This window comes from Mobula birostris, chromosome 24, assembly GCF_030028105.1.
Source record: "Mobula birostris isolate sMobBir1 chromosome 24, sMobBir1.hap1, whole genome shotgun sequence".
In the NCBI taxonomy this organism is placed as follows: Eukaryota; Metazoa; Chordata; class Chondrichthyes; order Myliobatiformes; family Myliobatidae; genus Mobula; species Mobula birostris.
The window spans coordinates 32,695,512-32,721,440 of NC_092393.1; the positions used below are offsets into that span (position 1 = coordinate 32,695,512).

The 25,929-nt window shown below is 38.0% G+C and overlaps 1 protein-coding gene across 2 annotated transcripts in view; it reads right to left on the bottom strand.

The window, feature by feature from the left end:
- Positions 1–3,535: 3,535 nt before the first annotated feature.
- Positions 3,536–25,929, bottom strand: part of LOC140187043 (SEC14-like protein 1) — a 60,533-nt gene continuing 38,139 nt past the window's right edge. For both annotated transcript variants that reach the window (XM_072241932.1, XM_072241931.1), the window contains exons 6-16: positions 24,225–24,468; positions 23,785–23,894; positions 22,550–22,739; positions 20,769–20,857; positions 16,973–17,043; positions 16,706–16,877; positions 16,475–16,609; positions 9,586–9,720; positions 8,367–8,618; positions 8,037–8,215; positions 3,536–4,398 (exon numbers count right to left, since the gene is read on the bottom strand). In XM_072241932.1, the coding sequence (XP_072098033.1) occupies positions 4,293–4,398; positions 8,037–8,215; positions 8,367–8,618; positions 9,586–9,720; positions 16,475–16,609; positions 16,706–16,877; positions 16,973–17,043; positions 20,769–20,857; positions 22,550–22,739; positions 23,785–23,894; positions 24,225–24,468 (1,683 nt within the window). In that variant the 3' untranslated portion in view covers positions 3,536–4,292. The remainder of the gene's footprint in view (positions 4,399–8,036; positions 8,216–8,366; positions 8,619–9,585; positions 9,721–16,474; positions 16,610–16,705; positions 16,878–16,972; positions 17,044–20,768; positions 20,858–22,549; positions 22,740–23,784; positions 23,895–24,224; positions 24,469–25,929) is intronic.

Below are 25,929 nucleotides of genomic sequence, written 5' to 3' on the forward strand. Positions count from 1 at the left end.
CTAAAACTTAGCGTTGCTCCACAATTGATAATGTTGCAAAGATAACTAAACACAAAGCAAACTATTCACTTTCCTCGTTTCAAAATTGTTTGTCACCAGCATCTCACCTCTACGATCTTAGTTCTATTTATCATATACATAGTTAACCCAATCATTCAAGATTCAAGATTGTTTAATGCCATTTCCAGTACACAAGTATAAAGGAGAACATAATTGTTACTCCAGATTCAATGCAGCATATTGAAAATCACAGTAAGATAAAGAACAATTTTAAAAATTCACAAATATAAATACATAAGATAGCTTATTTACATAGATAGTACATCCATGAAGTAACACTAGGTGTAAGAGTGTCTGTACATAAGGTGACTTGCGACAGGAAATAAAAAGTAGTGATGGTAGAGTGAATTATTGAGTGAAAGTGTTCAACAGTTTCACTGCTTGAGGAATGTCACTGTCTTTGAGTCTGTCGGTACTGGCATGGATGCTACATTATGTAGCCTCCTCCCTGATGAAGTGGGACAAACAGTCCATGAGCAGGCTGGATGGGATCCTTTATGATACTGTTGGCCTTTTCCTGGCACCTTTCTGTAGATATGTCCTTGATGGTGGATAAGCTGAGCCAGTTGATGTTTTGGGTAGTTTTGACAACTCTTTGTAGAGCCGTCATGCCCGTCACAGTGCAGTTTCTGTACCATGCAATGATGCAGCACGTTAGAATACTCTCTACTGTGCATCGGTAGGTCATGAGTATTGATGTGCATAATCCACCTCTCTTCAGCATCCTTAGGAATCAGAGGTGTAGGTGAGCTTTCCTGATTGTGTAGGATGTGTTCTAGGACCATGAGAGGTTGTGCGAGATGTGTGCTCCCAGGAGTTTGAAACCGCTGTTTCCACTGCTGTGCCGCTGATGTAGAGGGGTGTGAGTGGTACAAGATCTCCTGAAGTCGATAACCATCTCCCTTGACTTGTTGACTTGAGGAACAGGTTATTTGCCAGGCACCAGGCCTTGAGCTCTTCCATCTCCTCTCTGTAGGCTGTTTCAGTTTTGTGAGTGTCCAATGTGGCAGGAATGGAAGTTTTGATGTGAGGCATTACCAGCCATTCAAACCACTTCATGTTGACTGGTGTCAGTCATTTTGTTCTGAAGGTGTAGAGTTCTTTGGTACAGTGATGACAGTGGCTGGTTTGAAGCATGTGGGGACAGCAGCCTGGATGAGTTAAGTATTGAAGATGTCTGTGAAGACAGTGAGCTGGTGTGCACACTCCAAGTACTCGGCCTGGGATATTGTCTGGCCTGGCAGCGTTACAGGGGTTGACTCTCTGCAGAAACCTTCTACCGTCTGTTGCTGTCAAAGAAAGTGGTTGCTCATATTACTTTGAACAAAACAATTACTTCACTGAAATCAGAATCTTCTCCATCAAAAGTAGTACTTTGTTTTACACAGTAATCATATCCAAAAGTTATTTTGGGATGCTGATAGGCATTATTTATTGCTATTATTTTTGTGTCAATTATATGTAAATATACAATTTCAACAGAATAGCATAAAATATCCATTATCTGTACCAACTCTTTACTAATACTGGCATTCTAATGAAGGGTTCTGCACCTCAATTGTTTCTCTTTCCAGATGCTCCCAGGGCTGTTGAGTGTTTCCAGCATTTTGTTATTTCAGACTGACTGGGTCTCCAGTTTGTTTTGAAGTTTCAATGATCATTTTTACATTTGGTTCAACTTGGTTTTCCTCATTGAAGGCAAGATTAAATTATCTAGATAGTTACTGAGGTTTTCAAATTTTTCTCACCCCTCCCTCATCTTCAGCTTTCTTTCTACTAGTAATACATTCGATAAATGACTCTGCCACAATTTCACCACCTTCGATATGATGCCAGCATCAAACACCACTTTCCCTTCCCTCCATTTTCAATATTCCGATAGAACTGTTCCTTGCACCACATATTGACTCCAGTTTCAATCATTCGCATTTGCCTCTTCAACTCATGACACTTACCACTGTGAGCACAGAACACCCATTCTCCACACTGGTGAGCTCTAATTTAACTGCATTTCCAGCTTAGTATGCTAGCATTTTAGAAATTTACAATATATCATTGACTTTCCTTTGGGGAACTAAATATGGATTGGGAGATTGCTTTATGGAATATCTTCATTCTGTCATCACCGATCATATCTATTTTCATTGGCAAATAAACCTTCTTTTGATATTGTAGAGAAAAAGGAAACCACTCACACATTCCAATTCATGTCAAACAGGAAAGCATTTGTTTATCGGTCTTTTATCTTGGAGAGGCAGGGAAACTTGTCTGCCATAATGGCGCTATCTGTACATTCCCTCCAATTGGACAACGCAAAGAATTTTTTTAATATACGTTTAGAGACAAGGGAAATCATCTTCACCAAAATGCAGGCTTTTCGCCATCACTTCTTGACCAACATAAGAAGAGGCATCATCATTTATTTCTGACAACAGCCTTACAGGTTGATTACCATAAGCACACAAATCCTAGTCTTTGGTCAGAATCCAGTCCCATGCCTTGATTACCTTGGTGATGGTACTGGCAGTTCAACTACCACATTCCTCACAGGGGTCTTTTGGTATCTCTTTTCTCATATTCCAGATTAGGTACTTATAAGTCAAGTTGAAAATATATTTTTGCAACACACTATTCTTTGTTATATAGTATGAAAACTAACCATTTACGTTATTATCCGTGTCTGAACTAACTATTTATGATATTATCCATTTTCACCAGTTTTGCATCTGAAATTATGCACTTGTCTAGTTAAATTCAATTTTTGGATTGATGACAATGCTTCTTGTGACACAAAATGACAGGCTCCAATTAATTTTAAAGAAATATAGCACCATCTGGTGTCCAATCCATTGTGAATATTCCCGAGAAAACAACTTTCCCTCCATCTATTCAGACAGTAGGTAAGAATATTCATAGCAATCTTAAGCATCACATTATCCTTGCATTAAAGGAGCTTTAAACAAAGTATCTGCCAATTTACCAATCATATTCATACAATTTTACAGTTTATTCTATTCCTGCTGTGCTTGTCTTTTACATGTCTGCCTTGTACACAAGTTGCCTAAGTAAATTAAAATGAAAATATTATGAATTTAAAGTAGTAAGCATTTGCAAAACAATGAAAAAACATCAAAACTATTTTTTGTCTGTAATGCCTTCAATTCATTTCAATACAAAATGTTTAACTTTTTAACTTTTCAGAATGGGTGAACAGGCTATTTGTGTCAGTGCTCACCGCCCTAGAGTCCACAATCAGTGGCACATGGGTGCAAAGATGCCTCCCTTTGCTAAGGCGTATCATTAGGCAGAGCACTGGTATTGTAACAAGGATGGCAGATCTGCTCCACCGACCCACAAAGTAACTGCAAATACATGTTTAGAAATGTTTTGTTCTTTTAACTAAAATGTTAAGTTGTCCATTCATGAAACTTCAAAATTGCAGAAATACAAATGGAAATGAAGACCAGCACTAGCATTTAAGTTTAGACATTTATTATTTAAAAAGAGACTGCTGAAGAATATGTGAATGATATATTACCAAACCAGTGGCAACATATATTGCTCCGTAAGGACCGATATGTAATGTATAAGTTATAAGACAACAACAATGTTATCAGTGATTTTGTTTCAAGGGAGTACTCCAGGTTTCATGAACATATTAATAACTAAATTACAGAAACAGTTATTCAAACTCAAAAAACTGAAATGTTAGCTATAACTTCAGTAAGGTTTCAAATCTGAAAATCTGACTCAAGTGTAAAAGCCATTTTCTATCTCTGGCATGTGCTTGTAATAACTTTTTATTTATACAACTTTTCCTTTACGTGTCATTTAGAATAATACAAGATATTCATTTTTTGATGTTGTGCTTTTTTCTCCAAAACATTGTAATGACAGTCATAAGAATTAAGAAACAATTTACTATTTCCAGAGAAAGTATTTAAAGTACAGTATTATCTTTAAAATGTATTGTCGTTAGAAACTGCAGTGCTGTAAGTATATACATCTTAATGGCACTTGTCTAAAAATTGCATTATTTTAAAAATTCATTGCAAGTTACAGATTCATAAAGATCAATGAAGGAAGAAATGAAAAGTACAAAGAAAATGAATTGAGCTGATTTTACAGGTTGTACTGAAGATCTTTTTTGAGCTGCACCATTATTACAATCAGCTATCACCAAAAACTGTCCTGTTTGGTACTTGGTTTTAAATTGTAGGCAATCTGAATCACTACCTGGAGATCATAGAGCTGGAATGTGACTGGCTGGATGATGTTGTAGCAGCACTGAGCTGTGAGAAGCCACTGTGACTAGATTCAAGACTTGTCATGGATCCCCTAAAATATAAAAAAAAATTTGCGGATTTTAATGCAAAGCAAATATTCTTCACATCCATAAAATAACAGTTGTGTTTGTTCATTAGGAATCTCCTTCTTTGTTCCTCGTAACATTTTTGTACACAAAATCCTAGAATTTCACAGGCCTAAGATTCATTTGATTGTTGGTCTGAGACTGGCTGTTAAAAGTAGTTATCCACTTATACCCAGTCTCCTCTTCCCAGCCTATATTTAAATACTGATTCTCCTCTTCGGATAATTTCCTTCCATTTTCTTCCTTCAGCAAAAATCTTTAACTTTGCATGTCCAAGTAATTGACAGACAACTATATAGGGCTCCTTTTTATTAATAATTAACATTCTTTGTAATTTTGAACATCAAACTCTTTGATCTTCCTTTCAATATTAGTATATTAATATTTAAAATATACTAATTAAAAATAACAAACCAAACTGAGCTTGTGGATTTGTTCCCTCTTTTGTTTCGGTGGACAACACTCCACTGTGTACTGCATCAACTTGCATCTCTAATAAAATATACAAGAAAGTACCAGCTTCATTTGGTTTAGCTAAACTACAACATAAGATAAGCCAGGTCCATATCACAGTGCATCAAATAAGTGTAGCTAGTTTTATTTATTTTTGTCAAATATCCCAGAGATGACATTGCCATTGTTCTCATCTTATTGTTAAAAAATCAATACTAAAGGAGTTAACTCTGACTACATCAGAAATTCAGGTATGTGTACTAGTTATCTTACTGCACTAGTAATTCAGTGACCTAGAGTGGCAAATAAAAGTCTCATCACAACAACTAGGGAAGTTAAATTTGGTTTATGATATAAACAAAAATCTGTGATAGTGAAACTAAAAAGTTAGACAATGCTTACCCCATTAAACATCCATTTGGCTCAGAAACATCCTTCAGGGAAATAAATCTGCTTTTATTTTAATCTGGCCTGGCCATATGTAAATATGTGAAAAGCACACCCAATCCATATAATCTTGCAAAATCATTTTCAGGTCTGGAAATTCGTCTCCAAATTGGGAGAAATGTCTCAGACAAGCCAAGCAATTTAATACCGTCATAACCACAGGTTTGCAGCTTTCATCTGTTTGCCCAGATTCTTCAGTAATTGTCACTAGCTATACCATGTTGCACATCAAAACAAGTGACAGTACAGTGATTTACAGATATGGTAGAGTGACTAAGTGCCCTCAAGTGATTTCTGGATCTTATGAAGACTCATGGTATCACATCAAACACAGACAAGAATATATGCTGCTGATAAGTATTGATTTGAGTGTGATTACTACATAGTATCACAAACAAGAGAAAATCTACAGATGCTGTAAACCCAAAGCAACGCACAGTAAATGCTGGAGGAACTCATTGGGCCAGACTGAAGGGTCTCGGCCCACAATACCAACTGTTTACTCTCTTCCACGGATGCTGACTGGCATGCTGAGTTGCTCCAGTATTTAGTGTGTGTCACTACACAACATTCGCCCTCAGCTAACAAAGGCTGCTATGGTTAGTACTACCATTGACTGACCTGTTTAAGCCCCGAAGAACATATGTGATAGACTAGGTTTGTGGCAAACAGCAAGTGAATCAACACCTATTTGACTATATCCTTAAAAGCTGCCTATTGCAAATGAACCCTGTCCATGAAACTAAAAAGAACACTGCCTTATAAGAACATAAGAAATAGGAGCAGTAGAAGGCCATCTGGCCCGTTGAACCTGCTCCGCCATTCAATAAGTTCATGGCTGATCTGACCATGGACTCATCTCCACCTACCTGCCTTTTCCCCATAATATTTAATTCCACTACTATGCCAAAATCTATCCAACCGTGTCTTAAATATATTTACTGAGGTAGCCTCCGCTGCTTCATTGGGCAGAGAATTCCACAGATTCATCACCCTCTGGGAAAAGCAGTTCCTCCTCATACAAAGTCCCTTCTGCACACTGAGAACATCCTTCACTGTAACACTACCAGTGTCGAATGATTTGGTTTAGCAATAGAATGGGGTTGGGAAAATATCAGTCATGATTGAATGGTGGAGCAGACTCAATGGGCCAAAGGGCCTTCAGCAGCAGCAGAACTAAATTCCACCACTTTGTAACATTGTGCAGCAATTCAAGGCTTCTCCAGTGACACCTTTCACATCCGTGGCTTTCAACAATTAGAAGATGGAAGGCAGAAGAAACCAGGCCACCACTTGCAAGTTGTCCTTTAGATCATGCATACTTCTGACTTGTTGTTCCTCTTCATCTTCACTGGATCTTAATACTGAAATTCTAAACTCACCATGAGTATAGTTTTGTCAAGGGGAATGCAGTGGATCAAGAAAGCAACCTCACCTTCTCAAGTGTTTTTAAGGACAGGCAACAAAAGCTGCCAATGATACCCTGATCTTGGTAGCAAATAATAAATGCATGAATTTACAATCAAATAACTGGTGACCACTTCTAAAATGGTGTCAGACTATAATCTTTCTCCTCAGTGGAGTTTTGATAAAACTAAATGGTCTGCTTTACTATTTAAGAGCCAACCACATTTCTGTGTACGAGTCACAATAAGAATGACAAATTGGTGCAGTAATTAGAACTGCTTCCTCTCAGCTCCAGTGACCCAAGTTCAATACTGACTTCTGATGTTGTGTGGAATTTATACATTTTCCTTATGACCTTGTGGGTTCCTTCTCAATGCTCCAGTTTCATCCCACATCGAAAGGACATGTAGACCGCTAGTTAAACTGGTCATTGTTAACTAACATTTGTGAAGATGAGTGATGGAATTTGGGTAATGTTGATGGGAATGTGAGGAGAATTACAAAAATAGGATCAGTGAAAATGGGTTTTTGATGGTTTGACAGGCACTCAGTGGGTTGAAGGGCCCACTTATGGTGAACGAATAATACCTGCCAAGCCAAAGTAAATGTGATGGATATCTTTTTCCCCCACCAAAAGTAATATTAGTGAACTAAAAGGGTTATTAAGGGAAATCAACCATTTTTCTTTCACCTTTAAAAAAAAGACATTTTTTTATTCACAAATATTCTATTCAAATGAGTTTAAACTCCCCAGATTTGAACACGTTTCCAAATCATCAGTCCAGGCTTCTAGGGTGCTAGCCCTGCAACAAATAAGATTCTAATGTGCTGGCAAAGGACGTTACATACAGACACCACAAATTACCATCAATATTAAATGTATGGCTAAATTTTGAAAGTTAATTCCAAACATTTCAGTGAAGTGGTATAATTACTAGTTTTTGAAACTCTTTATAATTAGGTTTATAATCCTTATAGAGACATGCTTTGTAGCAGAGGGAGATGGTGAGTGCTTAAAGTGTAGGTTCAAGTGTTGAAAATATGATCTGAACACATTTCATCAAAAGGAAATTCACATGCAGTATATTAGTATATTTCAGTTTCAATGCTCATCTTCTACCCCCAACAGCCTCTGCATTTCACTGGCAGAAGCCCATGAATTAACCAGTTTGGTCAACATGAGGAACCAGCATATGGAGTGGAGGGACAATGACTGACAGAACTATAGGTTTTATTTGTACTTCTACTAATCATGCACTGCGTACATATGGCAATGAATTTATTGTACGTCTCTTACCTGAAATCATCTGATCCTATAACTTCAGTGTAATACATAACTTTACACTTATGGGATGAAACCTGTAACGTTGCCAGTACATCATCTACACGAGGTAGGTTAGTTGTAGCGCAAGAAGGCATGTTGTGAAACTTCCACTGAAGAATATAAAAACCAGGCCATCTTGTTACATGTGAACCCTATAAACAATAAGAATGAAAAATAATTGAATAAATCTTTGTTTTACGGAAAATATACAAAGACTATTTAAACTACACATCATTACTAAGGATCTATGAATCTCAGTATCTTGACTGAAGTCCCAAAACAAAATTAGGTTACGTAACTGACCTGTACACTCTCTCCTTCCTTACATATAAGTGCTGACTCCACCATACTATAATCCATTCCCAGTTGCCATGACTTATCGATAAGTTGCACATTATTTCCTCCAGGGCATGTTATACCATGGGCCCCAAGAGTATCCTTTTTGGGTAGCTGGGGTGCTCGCTTTGAATGATAGATGTTGAAGGCAATATCTCCTTTTAACACATCAAAATCCCAGGTTATCACAGAAGATGCGTCCACTATTTCAACTGATATCTGGAAAACAAAAATAATAAATCAACATTCTATAGAAATGCTCAACATTTCCTTAACCACTATGTAACAAATTTTAAAGACAGAACATTTGAACAAGCAATAAATCTTCCAAGATGATGGTGGCAAGACATAGCAACATTTTGTGGGCAACAAACAAAAGTGTCCACTATTCAATTAAATGTACTTCTTACAGGCTATGATCACTGCAATCCGCAGCCTGTAATTTCCCTTTGGGAGCTGAGCTTTTAATTCAGCCGAACAATCTAGTGTTTTGTGTATCCTAAAAGATTCAGCGAACTGGTCTCTTGAGAATACAGATATGGCCATTTTGAACATTGCCGAAGTGAACTTGGGGCCAGATTTAAAGTTCCGGCTGGATTGAAGAGGCGGGGCCCAGGCACGAGAGCAGAAAATGAACTGATGTTTAGTCTATATAAGCACAATGCCAAATTAAAAAGATCAAGGCATAGAAGATGAGAGTCAATGAAGAACCGGTGTTCAGTTCACTACTCCATGAGGCTTTACTTGCCTCAGTAGCCATCGAGCTCCTGGGCTGGCAGCAGTGCTGAAATGACTCTGTAGCTGTGGGCTCACTTTTGGGGACGCTGCCATTAATGTTCTGCATGTTATTTGTTTGCTCTATTTTTCAAAGTTCAAAGTAACTTCATTACATAAGTACATATGTCACTATCCAGATTCGCTTGCACGATTTGTTTCTTTCCTCTCGCCCTGCTCATTGTGTATCTGATTGCCTTTGTTGTGTGTGGTTTTTTAGTGGGTTCTATTGTGTTTCTTTATTTTGTGGCTGCCTACAAGACGAAGAAACTTAAGGTTGTATATGGTATAGATACTTTGATAATAAGTGTACTTTGAACTTCATGTTTAGCATAAGCCATTCTTATTATTGCCACTTCAGCTCTGAAATCATGAATATAAATTTTTGAATTAGTTTAAGGAAAAACCTTACCTCATGAGGTGATCCTTTGAAAATACTTGCTGATTGATAAATAGTTTCAGTCAAAAGCCTGATGTCATCATTGTCAAGCTCCTCTGGTGTTCTGTACATAGATTTGGGGATTAAACCTCCTTCCGGAACCTCACACTACAGAAAATGCATTAAAACAGTGTTAGGTATGACATTTTTTATACGTTTTTTCTTTATTTAGCTTGACTGTTCAAGGAGTACATTACAAGATTTGGGGAACCAAATGAACATTTAAATCCAACAATGCACTTTTCCAATATGATGTATTACAGGCATATGGCAAAAATATTGCCAATGTCAGATGTCCCATGCATCAGAGTTCATTCTGTTTCCAATTAATACACAATTCCATAGGGAAATAGAGGGAAAACATCTGTTGTTTATAAGGAGCCCAGATGCTTCAGCAGAGTGTGCAATGCAAGTTGGCTACATACTTCGTTCAAATGAGTCGTAGTTTTTTTTTTAAATGTTATAATCAAATATTTAAGAAGAAACAACCAATTTCACTTTCCTTGGACCTGCCTTTCTCTTTAACTCCAACCCATTCCATTTCTAAATAATTCAAGAAATAAAGGATTATTCGGAGATAACTCTATAAAATAGCAGATGAGCTTATTATTACCAATTTTACATAATGTATTAAAAAAGTTCTTCTTGAAGTGAAAATGATGGAATTAATATTTTCATAAGGTTACAGTAGTACAAGAATGCCTGCACAAAACTATGTGGGGGTGCGGAGGGGTGGGAGAAGAAATTGCTTAATCCTTCATACTCTCTGACCTACATAAACCCATGAAAAGCTAGTACAGGCCACCCTAACATTACAACTATTGACAAATTATTACCCGGAGATTTGATTTATGGAATAAAATTCACTCTCACAGAACTTGTGTGAAAAAAGGAAATAAACTGGAAATAAACAATTCTTTTCAACTCGAGTTTCTTAACATATGCACAGATGATGCAACTTTGCCTTTTGGAAAAATTTCAAGATAGACCATATTCTGGGAATGCAAACCTCCCCTGCATTGTGGGGGTCAACTGTACTTTCAAATTTCAACAAAACATTGTTATTACCAAAACTGAAATCATAAATGGAATGTTGGGAATACTCAGCAGGCCAGAAAAAAATTGTGGATTTGAAACAGTTCTAACGTTTCAGGTTTATTCTGTAGGGACTCCATTCCATTCTCCCAGTTCTCCATCTATATTGCTGTTTTTCCAATGATGAGACTCTCCTCTCTACCATTGTTAATAAAGCCCTAGGTCATAGCTTATTTCCTGTGCCTCACCACCTCTCCTCCAGAACAGAACACGTGTAGAATTCCTCTGATCCTCAGCTTCCACCCCAACCAAACTCCACAATTAATCATTCAATGCAATTTCCACCACATTTAAAGAGATTCCATTACTCAACACAACTTCTCTCTTCTCCTTTCAGTATTTTGCAGGGACCATTCCCTTCATGACTCTGGTCTACTCTTCTGCTCCCGCAAACCACCCTTTCAGTGTTTTCCCATGCAACCACACGCAATGCAACTCTTGGTTCTTTCACCTCTTCCTTTCCCACCATCCAGGAAGCTGAATAATATTTCCAAATGAAGCAATGATTCACCTATACTTCTTCCTATTATCCAGTAATCATATTGTACTTACCTCGGCATTGGAGAAAGCAAATGTAGATTGTTGTCTACTTGTGAAGCACCATCATTTAGTGTACCTGAGCAACTCTGAGTTGCCTGGTGGTTTCCACTTTAATTCTTAAACTCATTCCCAATCTGTTCTGTTGCCTTGTGATTGGTACAACGAAACCAATGCGAGTCTGAGTAACAGCATCTCATCTTCCATCAGGGCATATTGCTACCTTCTAGACCCAATTCTGAATTCAGTACTGATTTCTCTATTAGATATCCATCCACCCTCATTCTCCCAGCAGCTTCTTTTGTCTCCTTTCCAGCTCTTACAAATGCCTTCAATTTAAAATATTAACTTTGCTTCTTTCCTCAGATATGTATTTCCAGCATTTTCTGTTTTCATTTTTATGTTTCACATTGATGATCCTCAGAAACAGTTAGAAAATTAGAAATCAGAAGTTATTTTTAATTTGTGGAACGAGGAGGCAAAGGGTCGCAGGGAACAAAAGGAATGGCTGAGGTCAGATGGAGGCCAAGAGACTGAATGGAAAGTCGTGCTATTGCTGGCTGAGTGAGGGTACTAAAAGTTTATTGACTGCAAATGATCTGCCTAGTGGAGGTGCAAAGAGAAAGATCAATGAAAACAGAGAGAAAGAGTGTGGACAACTGTGAGATAGCAAACCTGGAGAACAAAACTACTATGGATGATGGAAATCTGAAATAAAAATTGAATGTTGGAAATACTTGGCAGGTCAGGCAGTAACAATACAGAGATGATAACAGTTCTACTGTCCTCTGCTTCAAATGGACAACCCGACAAATCGACAATTGGGTAGAACTAGCCAATTTAACGTGAAGCGTAAAAGCTTGTCCCCTGAAATCATTTAATTCAGTACCAGGTTCGCACTGCTGAAACGTGCCAAGTTAGAAGGTGAGTTGCCGATCATTTCAGTTGACAAAGGAATTACTTGGTTCAATATAGATCAAAGACAAGACCAGAGGTCAGAGCTGGGAGTGTAATGGAAAATTAAAAAGACAAATTTGTAAGCTCAAGCTGCCTGAACTGAATGGAAGTGTTCTGCAATGTTATCATCCAAACTACATTTTATTTCTCCAATATAGAGAAGAACATACTGAAGAGTAATGAATACAGCACATTGAATTGTCGATGAGTAAATTGCTGCTTCTTCTAAATCAAGTTCAAGGGCCTATATTCTATAAATGAAACATAACCGACAACACAAGCTGTCCTGTAGAATAAATAATACTGTTACTTATACTAGTTGAAGTTATCTATTCCAAAACTAATTAAGCACTGCACCACACTTATGATAATCAGGACCTTCAGAAGACAGTATAAGATAAAGAAATATTTGAAATACAGTGGATTCCAGTTAATCGTGACACATAGGTTCCAGTACATTTTGGCCCAATTAAGTGGCTGCCCAATTTGGGAAAGTTTCATGAAAACAGTTAAAAAGATATAAAAAAAAGACAAGCTACCATTTCACTGAATAACAAATTTTGTATGTAAATGAGTTTCAGAACAAACACTACCAATACTATTGTCGTACCATAAAACTGTGTATTAGTTCCTAATAGTTAATGACGTAGGAATCATCCAGTGTATGCTGTCCTGTTCTTTTAATTGACTGTAAATGAACAAAATCAGTACAGACATCTAATGCAGTTAAGGGAATGCCTTCATATAATGTTTTCTATGATTCCATCCTCCAAAACTTCTTTATCATTTTAACATTAAAGATCATTGTGGATACCTTCAAATTTTTCATAGTTCCTAACCTGAAATAGTGAAATCTTTACAATTTCATTCCTGGTAATTACTGCCAAGTCCAAGTCTGAATGCTTGAAACCACAGTGAGCACAACAGTACTGAATCGACTTACTGCTTATTTCTCGCTAACTACCACAACTGCTTTTTGAATACAAACACACGTAATTGACATTATTTGGAGTCTGAACTGCAGCCAATCAATGAAGGGAAGCGTGAGAAAAAGAGACAACTTCACCCAGGTCCACGACTGAAGACTAAAAAAGCAGTGATTAGTGGTTGTTTTTGGAGTTTGAACAATGGCCAATCAGTGAATGGGATTCATGACCAAGGGTGAATAAAAATAAGACAGGAGCAAGCAGAGCGACTAGTGGGGAGGTTTTAGCATTGGCTCATCAGGCTTAGAGGATATCAGGCTTGTGCGAGTTAAGTATCTGGCATGTTTCTTCTTATTCTTTACTCCTTGTCTGTAAGGACATAGTTATAGCAGTGAGAATGACTCCAGGAGCAGTGTTATGTTCTTTGTGTAAGATATGGGAGTTTTGACAGACCTACAGCCTCCTAGATAACCACATCTGTACCAGGTGCAACAAGCTGCAGATCCTCAGAGAATATGTGTAGGAACTGGAACTGCAGCTTGATGGTATTTGGATCATACAGGAGACTGAGGAAGTGTAAGATAGGAAGATGCACACCTCCAGGTTACATGAGGTAGGTAACTGGGTGATTCGGATACTGTTTTGGATACTGCTCAGAGGGAACAACCTCCCGGGGCAAGTTGGGTCTCTGGCGCTGTGGCTCAGCGGTGAAGAAGACTGCAGTGCAGATAGGAGATTCCATAGTTACAGGAATAGAGACAACATTCTGCGGATGTGATGGATACACTGGGATGATATGGTGCCTCCCAGGTGTCAGGGTTATCTCGGATTGGGTCCACGGCATTCTAAAGGGGGAAAGTGAGCAGCCAGAAGTCTTGGCACATATTGACACCAATGACACTGGTAGGAAAGTCGAGGAGATCCTGAAGAGAGATTTTAGTGAGCTAGGTAAAAGGCTGAAAAGCAGGATTGCCAGGGTAGTAATCTCTGGATTGCTGCCTGTGCTACGTACCAGTGAGGGTCAGGATAGGAACTTTTGGGAGATAAATGCAAGGGAACACTAACAGGGTTGACGGCAGAGCAGCAATGGCTGGAATTTCTGGGAGCAATTTGGAAGGCAGAGGATAGATAAATCCTAAAGAAGAATATCACAAACTAAAGGAGGATGACACAACTATGGCTGACAAGGGAAGTCAATGCCAACATAAAGGCCAAAGAGAGGGTCTATAATAGAGCAAAAATTAGTAGAAGGTTAGAGGATTGGGAAGCCTTTTAAAACCAACTAAGAAAGTCATAGAGGGAAAAGATGGAATACGAAGGTAAGCTAGCCAATAATATTAAAGATATTAAACTGAACGATGTGAAGGTAGATAAATTAGCTGGACCAGGTGGATTACACCCAACGGTTCTGAAACAGGTGGCTGAAGAGATAGTGGAGGCATTAGTAATAATCTTCCCAAAAAAAAAAAAAAAAATCAGGATTCTGGCATGGCTCCAGAGGACTGGAAAATTACAAACATCACTATTCTAGAAGGGAGAAAGGCAGAAGAAAGGAAATTATAGGCCAGTTAGTCTGACCTCAGTGATTGGGAAGATGTTGGAGTTGATTGTGAAGGATATGGTTTCAGGGTACTTGTCATTAAGGACTCTTTATGGGAAAATCCTGTCCAACTCATTCATAGGTATTCTTTGAAGCAGGATAGATAAAGGAGAATCAGTGGATGTTGTGCACTAGGGTTTTCAGAAGGCCTTTAAAAGGTGCCAATCATAAGACTGCTTAACAAGTTAAGAGCAAATAGTATTATAAAGATACCTGCATGGATCAAGAACTGGCTAATTGGAATGAGGTAAAAAGTGGGAATAAAGGGAGCCCTTTCTGGGTGACCTCCAGAGACTAGTGGTGTTCCACAGGGATCTGTGTTGGAACCAGTTCTTTTTATGTTATATGTCAATGATTTGGATGATAAAATTGATGGCTTTGTGGCCAAATCTGCAGGTGACATGAAGATAGGTAGAAGGCCAGGTACTGTTTAGGAAGCAAGGAGGTTGCGGAAGGACTTGGGACAAATTAAGAAAATGGGCAAAGCAGCAGCAGATGGAATACAATGTTGGGAAGTGTATGGCCATGCAAGTTGACAAAAGGAAGAAAGGTCTGGACTATTTTCTAAATGGGGAAATTATTCAAAAATCTGAGCTGCAGTATTCCCTAAAGGTTAAATGCAGGTTGAGTCGGTGGTGAGGAAGGCAAATGCAATCGTAGCATTCATTTCAAAAGAACTAGAATATAAAAGCAAGGATGTAATGTTGAGCCTTTATAAGGCATGGGTAATGACACACTCTGAGTACTGTGAGCAGCTTGGGGCCCTTATCTAAGAAACAATGTGCTGACATTGGAGAGGGTTCAGAGGAGATTCACAAGAATGATTCTGGGAATGAAAGGGTTACCATATGGGGAACGTTTGATGGTTCTGGGCCTGTACTCAATTTAGTTTAGAAGAATGGAAGCGGGGGAATCTCAATGAAACCTATTGAATATTAAAAGGCCAAGGTAGAGTAAACCTGGAGACGATGTATCCCATTCATGAGTGAATCTAGGACCAGAGGGCACAGCCTCAGAAAAGAAGGACGACCACTTAGAATAGAGATAAGGAGTAATTTACTCAGCTAAGAGGTAGTGAAATTGTGAAATTCATTGCCACAGGTGGCTGTGGAGGCCAAGTCATAAGGTATATTTATGGCAGAGGCTGATAGGTTCTTGATTAGTTAGGGCATGAGGGGTTATGGGAAGAAGTCAGAAGATTAGAACATAGAATACAGAAATCTACAGCACATTACAGGCCCTTCAGCCCACAATGTTGTACCAAGCATTGGGGCTGAGGTGGAAATGGATCAGCCATGATGAAATCAGGGAGCAGACTCAATGGGCCAAATGGCCTAACCTGCTCCTGTATCTTAGGTCTTATTATCTATTTAAAAACTGGTCACCCCAAGCATGGTGTAATGCCTAACAGCAACTAATGCTTATTAGAAACTTTTTGGCAACAGTCTCCTGTCCCAATTTAGTAGACTCCTGCCTATTTTCTCAATCAGTTTTTGTTCTTTAAGAGTTGTGCCAATAAGCACCTGCCCCAGTTAATCGGAATCCATTGTACATGACATAATTCTGCTGTTGTCTTCACCAAAGTAATTTAAAAACATTTCATCAATAACTGCTTGTTTTCCTGCACATGTGCCTTTACATTCCATTCCAATCGCCTATATTAGACAAATGTCTTCACATATATTAAAACTTCATTTTAGGCATGTTACCTACAAATCAAAACAGATTTGTTATTGTAGATTCTTACCACACATTCGCCTCCAAGAAAATCAGGGATTATTTCTTTGTCTATGTAATCAAGTAGCCCTCCAGGCCCTTGGTAGTCATTCCCTGCATAGATAAGGAATTTCTTTCTTGTATTGTCATCAATGAAAGGACTGACCTATAGGCAAAAGAGGATATAAAATGAGAATATGCAGTGCAAACATTTCAATACAGACAATGTAAAATTGGTTTCTCAAACAATTTAACAACTTACCAATGTCCAAAGTACTGGAAAAACTCTGGGCGCCCTGAGGATTAATAATCGACCAAGTGTTTCTGGATAGTTAGCTTCAACAACTTCAATGATTCTTAGCAATGCTTTAACACCAGGTCGCCAAAGATGTCTCATATTCAAACCTTCTAAGTCCACCAAGCATGTCCATGAGCTATTAATAAAAGAAAATTTTAATAAAAAGTGTTATGATATTCTAATGTTAATAACTTCCTGTTTGTGTGGTGCTAAGTTGAAACTTACTATTACCTGATAGGCCTTCCAAACACATTGGTGTTTTCTTCACATCGTCTTAATCCTTCTTCATTAATAGACAGAACCTGATTTGGAACAAGAATACCATAGGGCCAAAATTATTATTGCAGTCCAAAAAAAAAAGAAACTTTCTGTATTTTTCTTTTGAACTGAAAGCTAATTTCACACAGCAATAAATAAACTCAGCAGGTCAACAGCATCTGGGGAGGCAAAGTACTGGTTGAGATTTCAGATCAAAGCTGCTCAGGAGCTTCGAAGGACGATGGAGCCTAACGGCGACTCCTTTGTTTGCATGTTCGGAAATAGCTCTATTTCTATCTCCATTTTTCCCTTTCAGGTTCTTTTGAAGACCTTGACCTGGAATTAAATGCTGACTTCGGTTCTTTGCAGGAACGGGACCCACTCTCGGCATCTCACGACTGGCCGCTATTTGATATACCAAGGACAGACCTTCAGCATTCTCGGATTTCATGGCTCTGGAAGCGGGCAGACTCGAGGCCGGTGGCTCCGCAGGAAACTGGTGTTTCGTGGGAGCATATGGAAGATTGAAAGCAGCCAGTTGGCTGCTGGCTGCGTACCCAGAGACCCAAGTTTTTTGGGCAGAGCATTATAAATCAGCGAGTTGTTTGTTATGTTTTCCCCTCTTGCTGTGAAATGGAGATACCTCTTTTTCCTTTACCAGGGAGAAAGAGAGCCTGTGGCATGTTGAATTACCAGGTGAATGAGTAGTCTTTGAGGTACTGCAAGTCTGTGTCTTAATTGATGCTTTGATGCACATTTGAGTGCTTGGTAGGGGAGGGGGGCACCAATGCTTTTTTTGCTGGTGGGGGAGGGGGATCATTGCTTTGCTGCTGCATGTGGGGGGGGAGCTGGGGGGGGCTTTGGGGTTCTAACATTTAACTGTCATTTATTCTTTGGGGCACTCCTCTATCTTCATGGATGGTTGCAAAGAAAAAGAATTTCAGGATGTGTATTATATACATTTTCTGACATTAAATGTACCTTTGAAACCTTTGAAGTGCCCAGACCTCCTGACCAGTTCTTACAAATAAATGTAATTCTCTTTGGTGCCACTTAAACCCTTCAGATTAATCCAACAGCTTAAGTCATGGATATAGGAAGGGAGGGGAGGGAACGTCAACTCAGACCATGAGAGGCCTGCATCGGGCATTTTCATGCCTTACAAGGCGCATATTGGAAGTCTGTGTGGGGCGTCACTCCTCGCACAGACTACAGCAGTGTGTGATTAAGGGCACAAACATGCTGCCACAGCTGAGGCTCAAACTAGCGACCTTGAGATCACTAGACGAACGCCTTAACTACTTGGACACGCGCCCAACATGGATATAGGTGTTTTATAACTCCATCTACCCATCCTGGTATTCTACCCCTCAATCCTTTCATTTAAGGAAAATCAGTCTTAACTGCCTCAACTTAATTGCCTGGGTGGATCAAGTATGGTGACTGGTTGAAAACCTTCCCAGTATTTCATCAGTTTCATTGAAGTAATCCTTACAATCAGCTGATTTTAAGGTTATGCACCCTTATTCTGAGATATCCTACCAGAAATTGTTTTTCTAGCTACCCTATTAATTCCTTCAACTGTTTGACCTCCTCAAATATAACCATTGACACAACTTTTCCTTTCTGTTTTAAACTGACTGTGCGGAAATCCAAAATAGCTCTTACTGTCACAAACAACAGTGAACACTGTTTCATCATTATTACTACAGCAAAATCTCTACATTGTATCATTGTTTTCTAAACACTTTTGACTAATATTACAGATTTTAAAGAGATATAATCTTAGAAATCTGCATGGAGGCAAAGTTATATGCACATTTAATGTTTATAGTTTTTTTATTTTTATATGCTGTATGTTTATATTTTTTCTTTAATTTTGGTTTAGGGTTACTGAAGTCAATAAGCTCTTAGTCACTCAAAGAATTCAAATAAAACAGGCAATTTTGTTAGAAATCAAATGCCACAAAGAGAATCAGATCCAGAAGAATGAACTTCAAAAAAAGCAGCAGATGCTGGAAATCTAAAATTTAACAAGCAAATTGGTAGAAATACTCAGCAAGTCAGATCACATCTGTAGGAAGCCGAAAAGAATTAATGTTTCAGGTCAAAACTCCTTTGTTCCGATCATCAGCTTTATAGGCTGGTGCAAAGAGTGTAACATCACTTAATTGAGTGGAGTCTCCACTTTGAACAAAGTGACAATTAAATTTGGATGATTTATTTTAATCTTAATGTTGCCTAAATTTTAAAAAAATAAAGACCTTAAAAGACTTATATATTCGCCAATAGTTATTTAAACACTTTAGATAAATTTAATTTTAAATGGTATCACTGAGTTAAAAGGGCAAGATACACCACCTGCAATTTCCTGGTACAAATAGTCAATTCTGCCAGCCACTGGATCAGTATTATCTCAGCTGGGCAGGTACCTTTGTTCACCAGTTAGATTCAAGATGACCTGGCACAATTACACACACTATTTATTGAAAAAAGCTCTCCTTTAGTTTAAACCCCTTTGGGCCAAAATCTGAATTTATTGCCATTGTTTAAAAATTAAATGAATGGGCTTCAAAAAAAGCTGTGGAGTTCACCATGCAATTTTAATTAATTGTAATGCTCATTTTAATGTAGTACTTAACATAATTGGCCAATAAGGTAAATGCAATGTTAACATTCGTTTCAACAAGACTAGAATATAAAAGCAAGGATGTAATATTGAGGGTTTACAAGGCACTGGTGAGGCCTCACTTGGAGTATTGAGAGTAGTTTTGGGGCCCTTATCTAAGAAAGGATGTGCTGTCATTGGAGAGAGTTCAAAGGAAGTTCATGAAAATGATTCCAGAATCGAAAGGTTTATCATATGAAAAGCGTTTGATGGTTCTGGGCCTGTACTCACTGGGAGACATTGAAACCTATCGAATACTGAAAGGCCTCAATAGAGTGTATGTGGAGAGGATGTTTCCTACGGTGATGGACACAGCCTCAGAATAGAGGGATGTTCATTCAGAACAGAGATAAGGAGGAATTTCATTAGCCAGAGTGGTGAATCTGTGGAATCTGTTGCCACAGGCAGCTGTGGAGGCCAAGTCACTGGTTATATTTAAGGCAAAGGTTGATACATTCTTCATTAGACAGGGCATAAAGAAATATGGGGAGAAGGCAGAAGTTTGGGGGCCATGATGAAATAGTGGAGTAGACTCCGATGGGTCAAATAGCCTAATTCTGCTCCTGTACCTTATGATCTTATATAAAGAAAGCATGCTAATCAAACCAAAATGTTTACAACTGCTCAATGAACAATTCATTACTGAATCAAATTACTTCAAGTGTCCATCATAAAATTGCTACTAACAATTAATCATGCATTAGTTCTTATTAGAAAGATGATAAAATTCTTAAGTAATAGAATTTGTTGGGCTAAACAGGATAGTGTTTCAGCAAACAATTTTTCCTTCCTGTACCAGAGCCCAAATTCAGCGCAGACTAAAATGACATCCCCACCCCCCATTCTCTCCCATGCATAAGCTTAACAAGTTTCAATTCTAGTCATAATGGCCACATATCATTAAGATTCCACATACAGCACCACTTGAAGAAACCACTTAATATATAAAAGCCGTGTGCTAAAGTACTGTGGCATGGGATGTATTAATTCTTAATAATAAGTGCCTCATAATATTTTTGCTGACAATGCTCAACTACACTAATTCAGTATTCATAATGCTAGAGATAATGAAATTAGATTTAATGATTAAAGTGCACTCACATGCCGCAGCAGTGCCTCCTCTCCGAGTGCTCTGACAAGACCTTTGGTATCCATTTGTCCAAGTCGTAAAATATATAGGGGTCTCCCATCTGTTTAAAAACAAATTGTATGATTATATTACTTGCTCTGGTTACTAATAGCAAAATTTAAATGGAATGATTTTAAAAGATTTCAAGCCGCTGAAAAGTTAGGTAATAGATTTCAGATCCTCCCTCCTTCAATATGAAAAACTAAGACAAAAACATGCCAATGAATTAGATAGTAAAAGCTCTTTATGGTTTAGCTTCTTATTTCAGAGCAGCTAATTGAAGCATTTAGCAATTATAGTCAGTAATAAATTTGACAATATGCTTCCTATCAACGGTTGCTTTCACAAATCTAGCCTTGGCACATCAGTTTAATGAATCAACAACTTACACAATATAAGAATGATCAAATTGGGCTTCATATTTAACTGTACTGGAAGCAGTTTAGACCAAGATTCTCAGTGTGGATTGTCTTATGAGGAAAACCTGAGCAAGCTGGAACTAAATGCACCAGGGTTTAGACAAGCGTCAGGTGATCTTATTGAAATACAAGATACTAAGGGACTTGACTGGGTAAATGCTCACTGGGAAATCCAGTACGATCGGGCACAATCCCAAATAAGGACAGAGTTGAACAGTAATTTCTTCTCTTTCGTGACTCTTTGGAATTCTCCCACCCAAAGAATTGCAGGGGATGAGTCATTGAAAATATTCCAGGTTAAGACAGAATTTCTCAATATAGACAATAATCAAAATGCACCTAAATGTACAAAACAGAAGTGACAGGCAATGCAGTATCACCTTAGATAAATCATCATGAAAATGTTTATTAATTCTTATCATTTGCAGTTCAATTTCTATCTTAAGTTTTTTTTTAAGATAAGGGATCTCAACATTATTAATGTAAAAAGTGGAATTAGACCAAACTCAGTAGTACAACTTCCTCTCTCCCATCTAAACATTCCAAAACAAGAAACACACAATTACCAAAATAAAACTCACTTTAGACTTATAATAGAAAGAAAATTTGAGCCATGATTTTATGCTCTGCTACTGATCTTATGGTTCTGTCCATAACGTACTGTAGTAACTTAAAAGAAACATTTCTTTCATAAAACTATAAACCAAGAGGGCCACAATCTTGTAACATTCACAACACGCTGGAGGAACTCAGCAGGTCGGGCAGCATCCGTGGAAAATAAACGTCGACCGATCTTTTCCACGGATGCTGCCCGACCTGCTGAGTTCCTCCAGCGTGTTGTGAGTGTTGCTTTGACCCCAGCATCTGCAGATTATTTTGTGCCCACAATCTTGTAGGGTTTGGAGGCATGCGTGTCCAGAGAACTATGTTGGCTGGAGTCAGAGCTTTATGCTTTGGCTCTTAGTAGGGTCACCCATGCTAAACAGATCAAAGGGTAGAAGCTAGACCAAGAGTGGTCCACTAGTACTCCAGGTTCGCGGGTTCAGCTCAGGACTAACAACCCTAAAATAAAACTGTTACGGAAACTGCAATGAAGAACCCTTCTAGATCTGTGTGCGATGGTATGGACAGGCAAAGATGGAGGCCCTTCAGTGTCGCCCCTAAATGCCAGCGGTGTAAAGGCCAGTAAGAACTTGTGTGTTTATGTACAAAGCCACTGATGTTTTTAAATTATTTGTGTTTAATAGGATTTAGATCTTTTTTTTTTAGCAGACAGCCTTTCAAAATACATTCTAAGAACCTAGTGTAATATGCAAGGTAACATTTTGTGTAACCTCTGTCATGGTGATGCCAGCCTCCTGTGTAATAATCAGGCAACACTTGAGGTGGTGTCCAAGTCTCCAAGAGATAGTCCACTTTGTGCTGTTTGCGCCATGTCAAAGACTGGCACAGAAGCTCTCTTGCTTTATCAATATTGAAATCTCGTGCTCTCAAGAACCGCAGAATGTGCTCATCCTTAGGAATCTGTGAAGTTGCAATTATGAAATATTAATTTTCCTTTTAACTGCAAAGAAACTTAAATGTTTCAAAAAAAATGTTCAAATGATCAATTGTTTATCCAAGTTACATAGCTTTGCATCCAAATTATACAGTTAGTTGCAGACTCATGAATATAATACAAATACTGCTTCTTAAAAAAAGGACTGCCAGGAAAATGTTTTAAAATTGTTTAAATTTTGTGCATGAAAACTGGGAAACAATACAATATGCAATACAATGGCTGCATAGCCATAGAAACAGAAAACAGACAGGGCAAAATATAAACTGAAGCACTTCGACATATTATTGGTGTTCTGGAAGGATTAAGAAAGTGTGACTGTCAGAAAGTTGTGATTTTTAGAAATATGTACACGTATTTATTGTGTCTACCCCAATGATGTAATAGATTTTTAATTTTACGATTAGGAATATTTGAAAAATAAGCAAATTTTTGAGCAGCTAAATTAGATACAGAATCAAATCTAGCTTAATACACCTTGAAAGATTTTCAATAGGTTTATAACTGTAAGGATTTGCTGTTCAAAATTTAAGTTACAGAATTAATAATTATATTTAATTTGCAATAAAGTTTCAGGAAACTACAATGTATATAAAGAATTCATATTTTGTGCATTAATTACATTTTATTACACGGTATTATAAAGTCATATCAACAGAAGTAGGTTATAACAAGGCGCACCATAGATTAAAATAGAAAGCCTTCTGTTTAAAAATCATGTTCAAATTAGACAATGACAGAAATTAACCAATCAGGTTCATCTCATCTAGTAAACAGAATAAGCCTGCGCACACAGTCATCTCATATTTAGTAATGGCCCAGAGTAATAAATTATCATTGAGAATATTTTGTTTAGCTGAAATCAATACTATAATACAAAATTCAGCAACATCAATTTAATTAAAGAACTGAGAATGAAGCAATTGTTTGCTATTAGGAAGACAACACTGATGGTTTAGGTTCCAGATCAAAATAACCCAATGCAGATCATTCTGACAGTTAAATCTTTACCTTGCCCTTGTGTGCTTCTTGAAGCCAAGTGCGAAGTCTAATAAGACAGCTCTCTTGTAGTGGTGTCAAATCACCCAGATAACGCTGGATATAATCAGCATCCAATTTATCTAGAACACAATTTAAAGTAATTATACATAAATTAAGGGAGCTCGTTCTTTTTAATTTGAAAATCCAATACTTGTTAATATACATTTCTGACAAATAAAAACAATTAATACCTTAGTATTTCACATCAACATTTTTGAACTAAATGAGCTTAGCAAACATAATTTATTCCAATTACATTGCTCAAAGTGTTTCTTTTAACATTTAGGATAAACACATTACTGCTTCTCATTCAAGCCTGAACACAATAAGTGTACATGATATAATTTTAGAATGCACAATGATAAATATAAACATGTAAAAGAAACTTGCAACTGAATTATAGTGTTTACCATCTGGAGTTCCTGAGAGAGAGTCAGGTGAATTATTGGAACCAGCAATCAAGTCCTTATTAACATGTTCTTCCTTTCTAACTGCATCACCCCGACTAGGTATGGCTACAGCTGGAGAGGATGTCAGTTTCTGGGCAGGAATTGACTTTTCTGTGTTAACTTTGACCATTGGTGACCAACGTGGTACATGGGTAATTCCTTCTTCTTCCAGTTGCTTCAGGTAATACTCAATTATTTCTTTCCCCTATAAAATGTACAAACATAGCACGCTAATGGTCAAAACCCAGAAGATTAAATTGTTATGCATTATTCAATATCAATTTATAAACAAGGAACTTGGTGTGAAAGGTTAATAATAAAAGATATGTAAGCATCATCTCCAATTTGTCTGTATTCTTTTGTACCTGACTATAATATACTTTAAATTTCAGTTATCCAGAGGAAAAAATTAAATTATTTTAAAAACATGAGCATCTTCAATGGCACGCAGTTCCCTGAGTGTTGAAAATGTTTTGTCATCTTTTATTCTAGACAAATCAATGAACTGAATTACTGTCTGAGAGAAAAGCCTTCCAAGGTATTATTCATAAACAATGAACAAAACATGTTAATCACTTTTGATTGTTGTGGAAATGAAAATCACTGAGATGGAAAGTAAATGCCTTATGGTGCAATGGGATTGAGTTTTAGCAGCCTGCAGCAATTTGCATCCCTTGATTGCAATTCAGAGGGTTGCCAGGTGCATTGAGCATACTGTTGTGGGAATAAGAGGTAATTTGCTAGAGGTGTATAAGATTATGAGAGGCAGAGATAGAGTGGACAGCCAGCGTCTTTCTTCTCCTGAGCAGCAATGGCCAATACCAGAGGACATCTGATTAAGGAAAGGGTAGGGTAGTTAAGAAAGCTTATGGGGTGTTAGCTTTCATAAGTCGAGGGATAGAGTTTAAGAGTCGCGATGTAATGATGCAGCTCTATAAAACTCTGGTTAGGCCACACTTGGAGTACCGTGTCCAGTTCTGGTCACCTCACTATAGGAAGGATGTGGAAGCATTGGAAAGGGTACAGAGGAGACTTACCAGGATGCTGCCTGGTTTAGAGAGTATGTGTTATGATCAGAGATTAAGGGAGCTAGGGCTTTACTCTTTGGAGAGAAGGAGGATGAGAGGAGACATGATAGAGGTGTACAAGATAAGAAGAAGAAGAGATAGAGTGGATAGCCAGCGCCTCTTCCTCAGGGTACCACTGTTCAATACAAGAGGACATGGCTTTAAGGTAAGGGGTGGGAAGTTCAAGGGGGATATTAGAGGAAGGTTTTATACTCAGAGAGTGGTTGGTGCGTGGAATGCACTGCCTGAGTCAGTGGTGGAGGCAGATACACTAGTGAAGTTTAAGAGACTACTAGACAGGTATATGGAGGACTTTAAGGTGGGGGCTTATATGGGAGGCAGGGTTTGAGGGTCGACACAACATTGTGGGCCCAAGAGCCTGTACTGTGCTGTACTATTCTATGTTCTATGAAAGCATAGGGGCGATATCAGAGGTAGTTAGTCTTTTACACAGAAAGTGATAGATTCCTGAGGATGGTGATAAAGGCTGATACAATAGGAACATTTAAAAGACTCCTAGGCAGGCACATGGATATAAAAACGTAGAGAGCTATGGACTGTATAGGAGGAAAGAGTTAAGTTTTATCATGCAGTGGCAT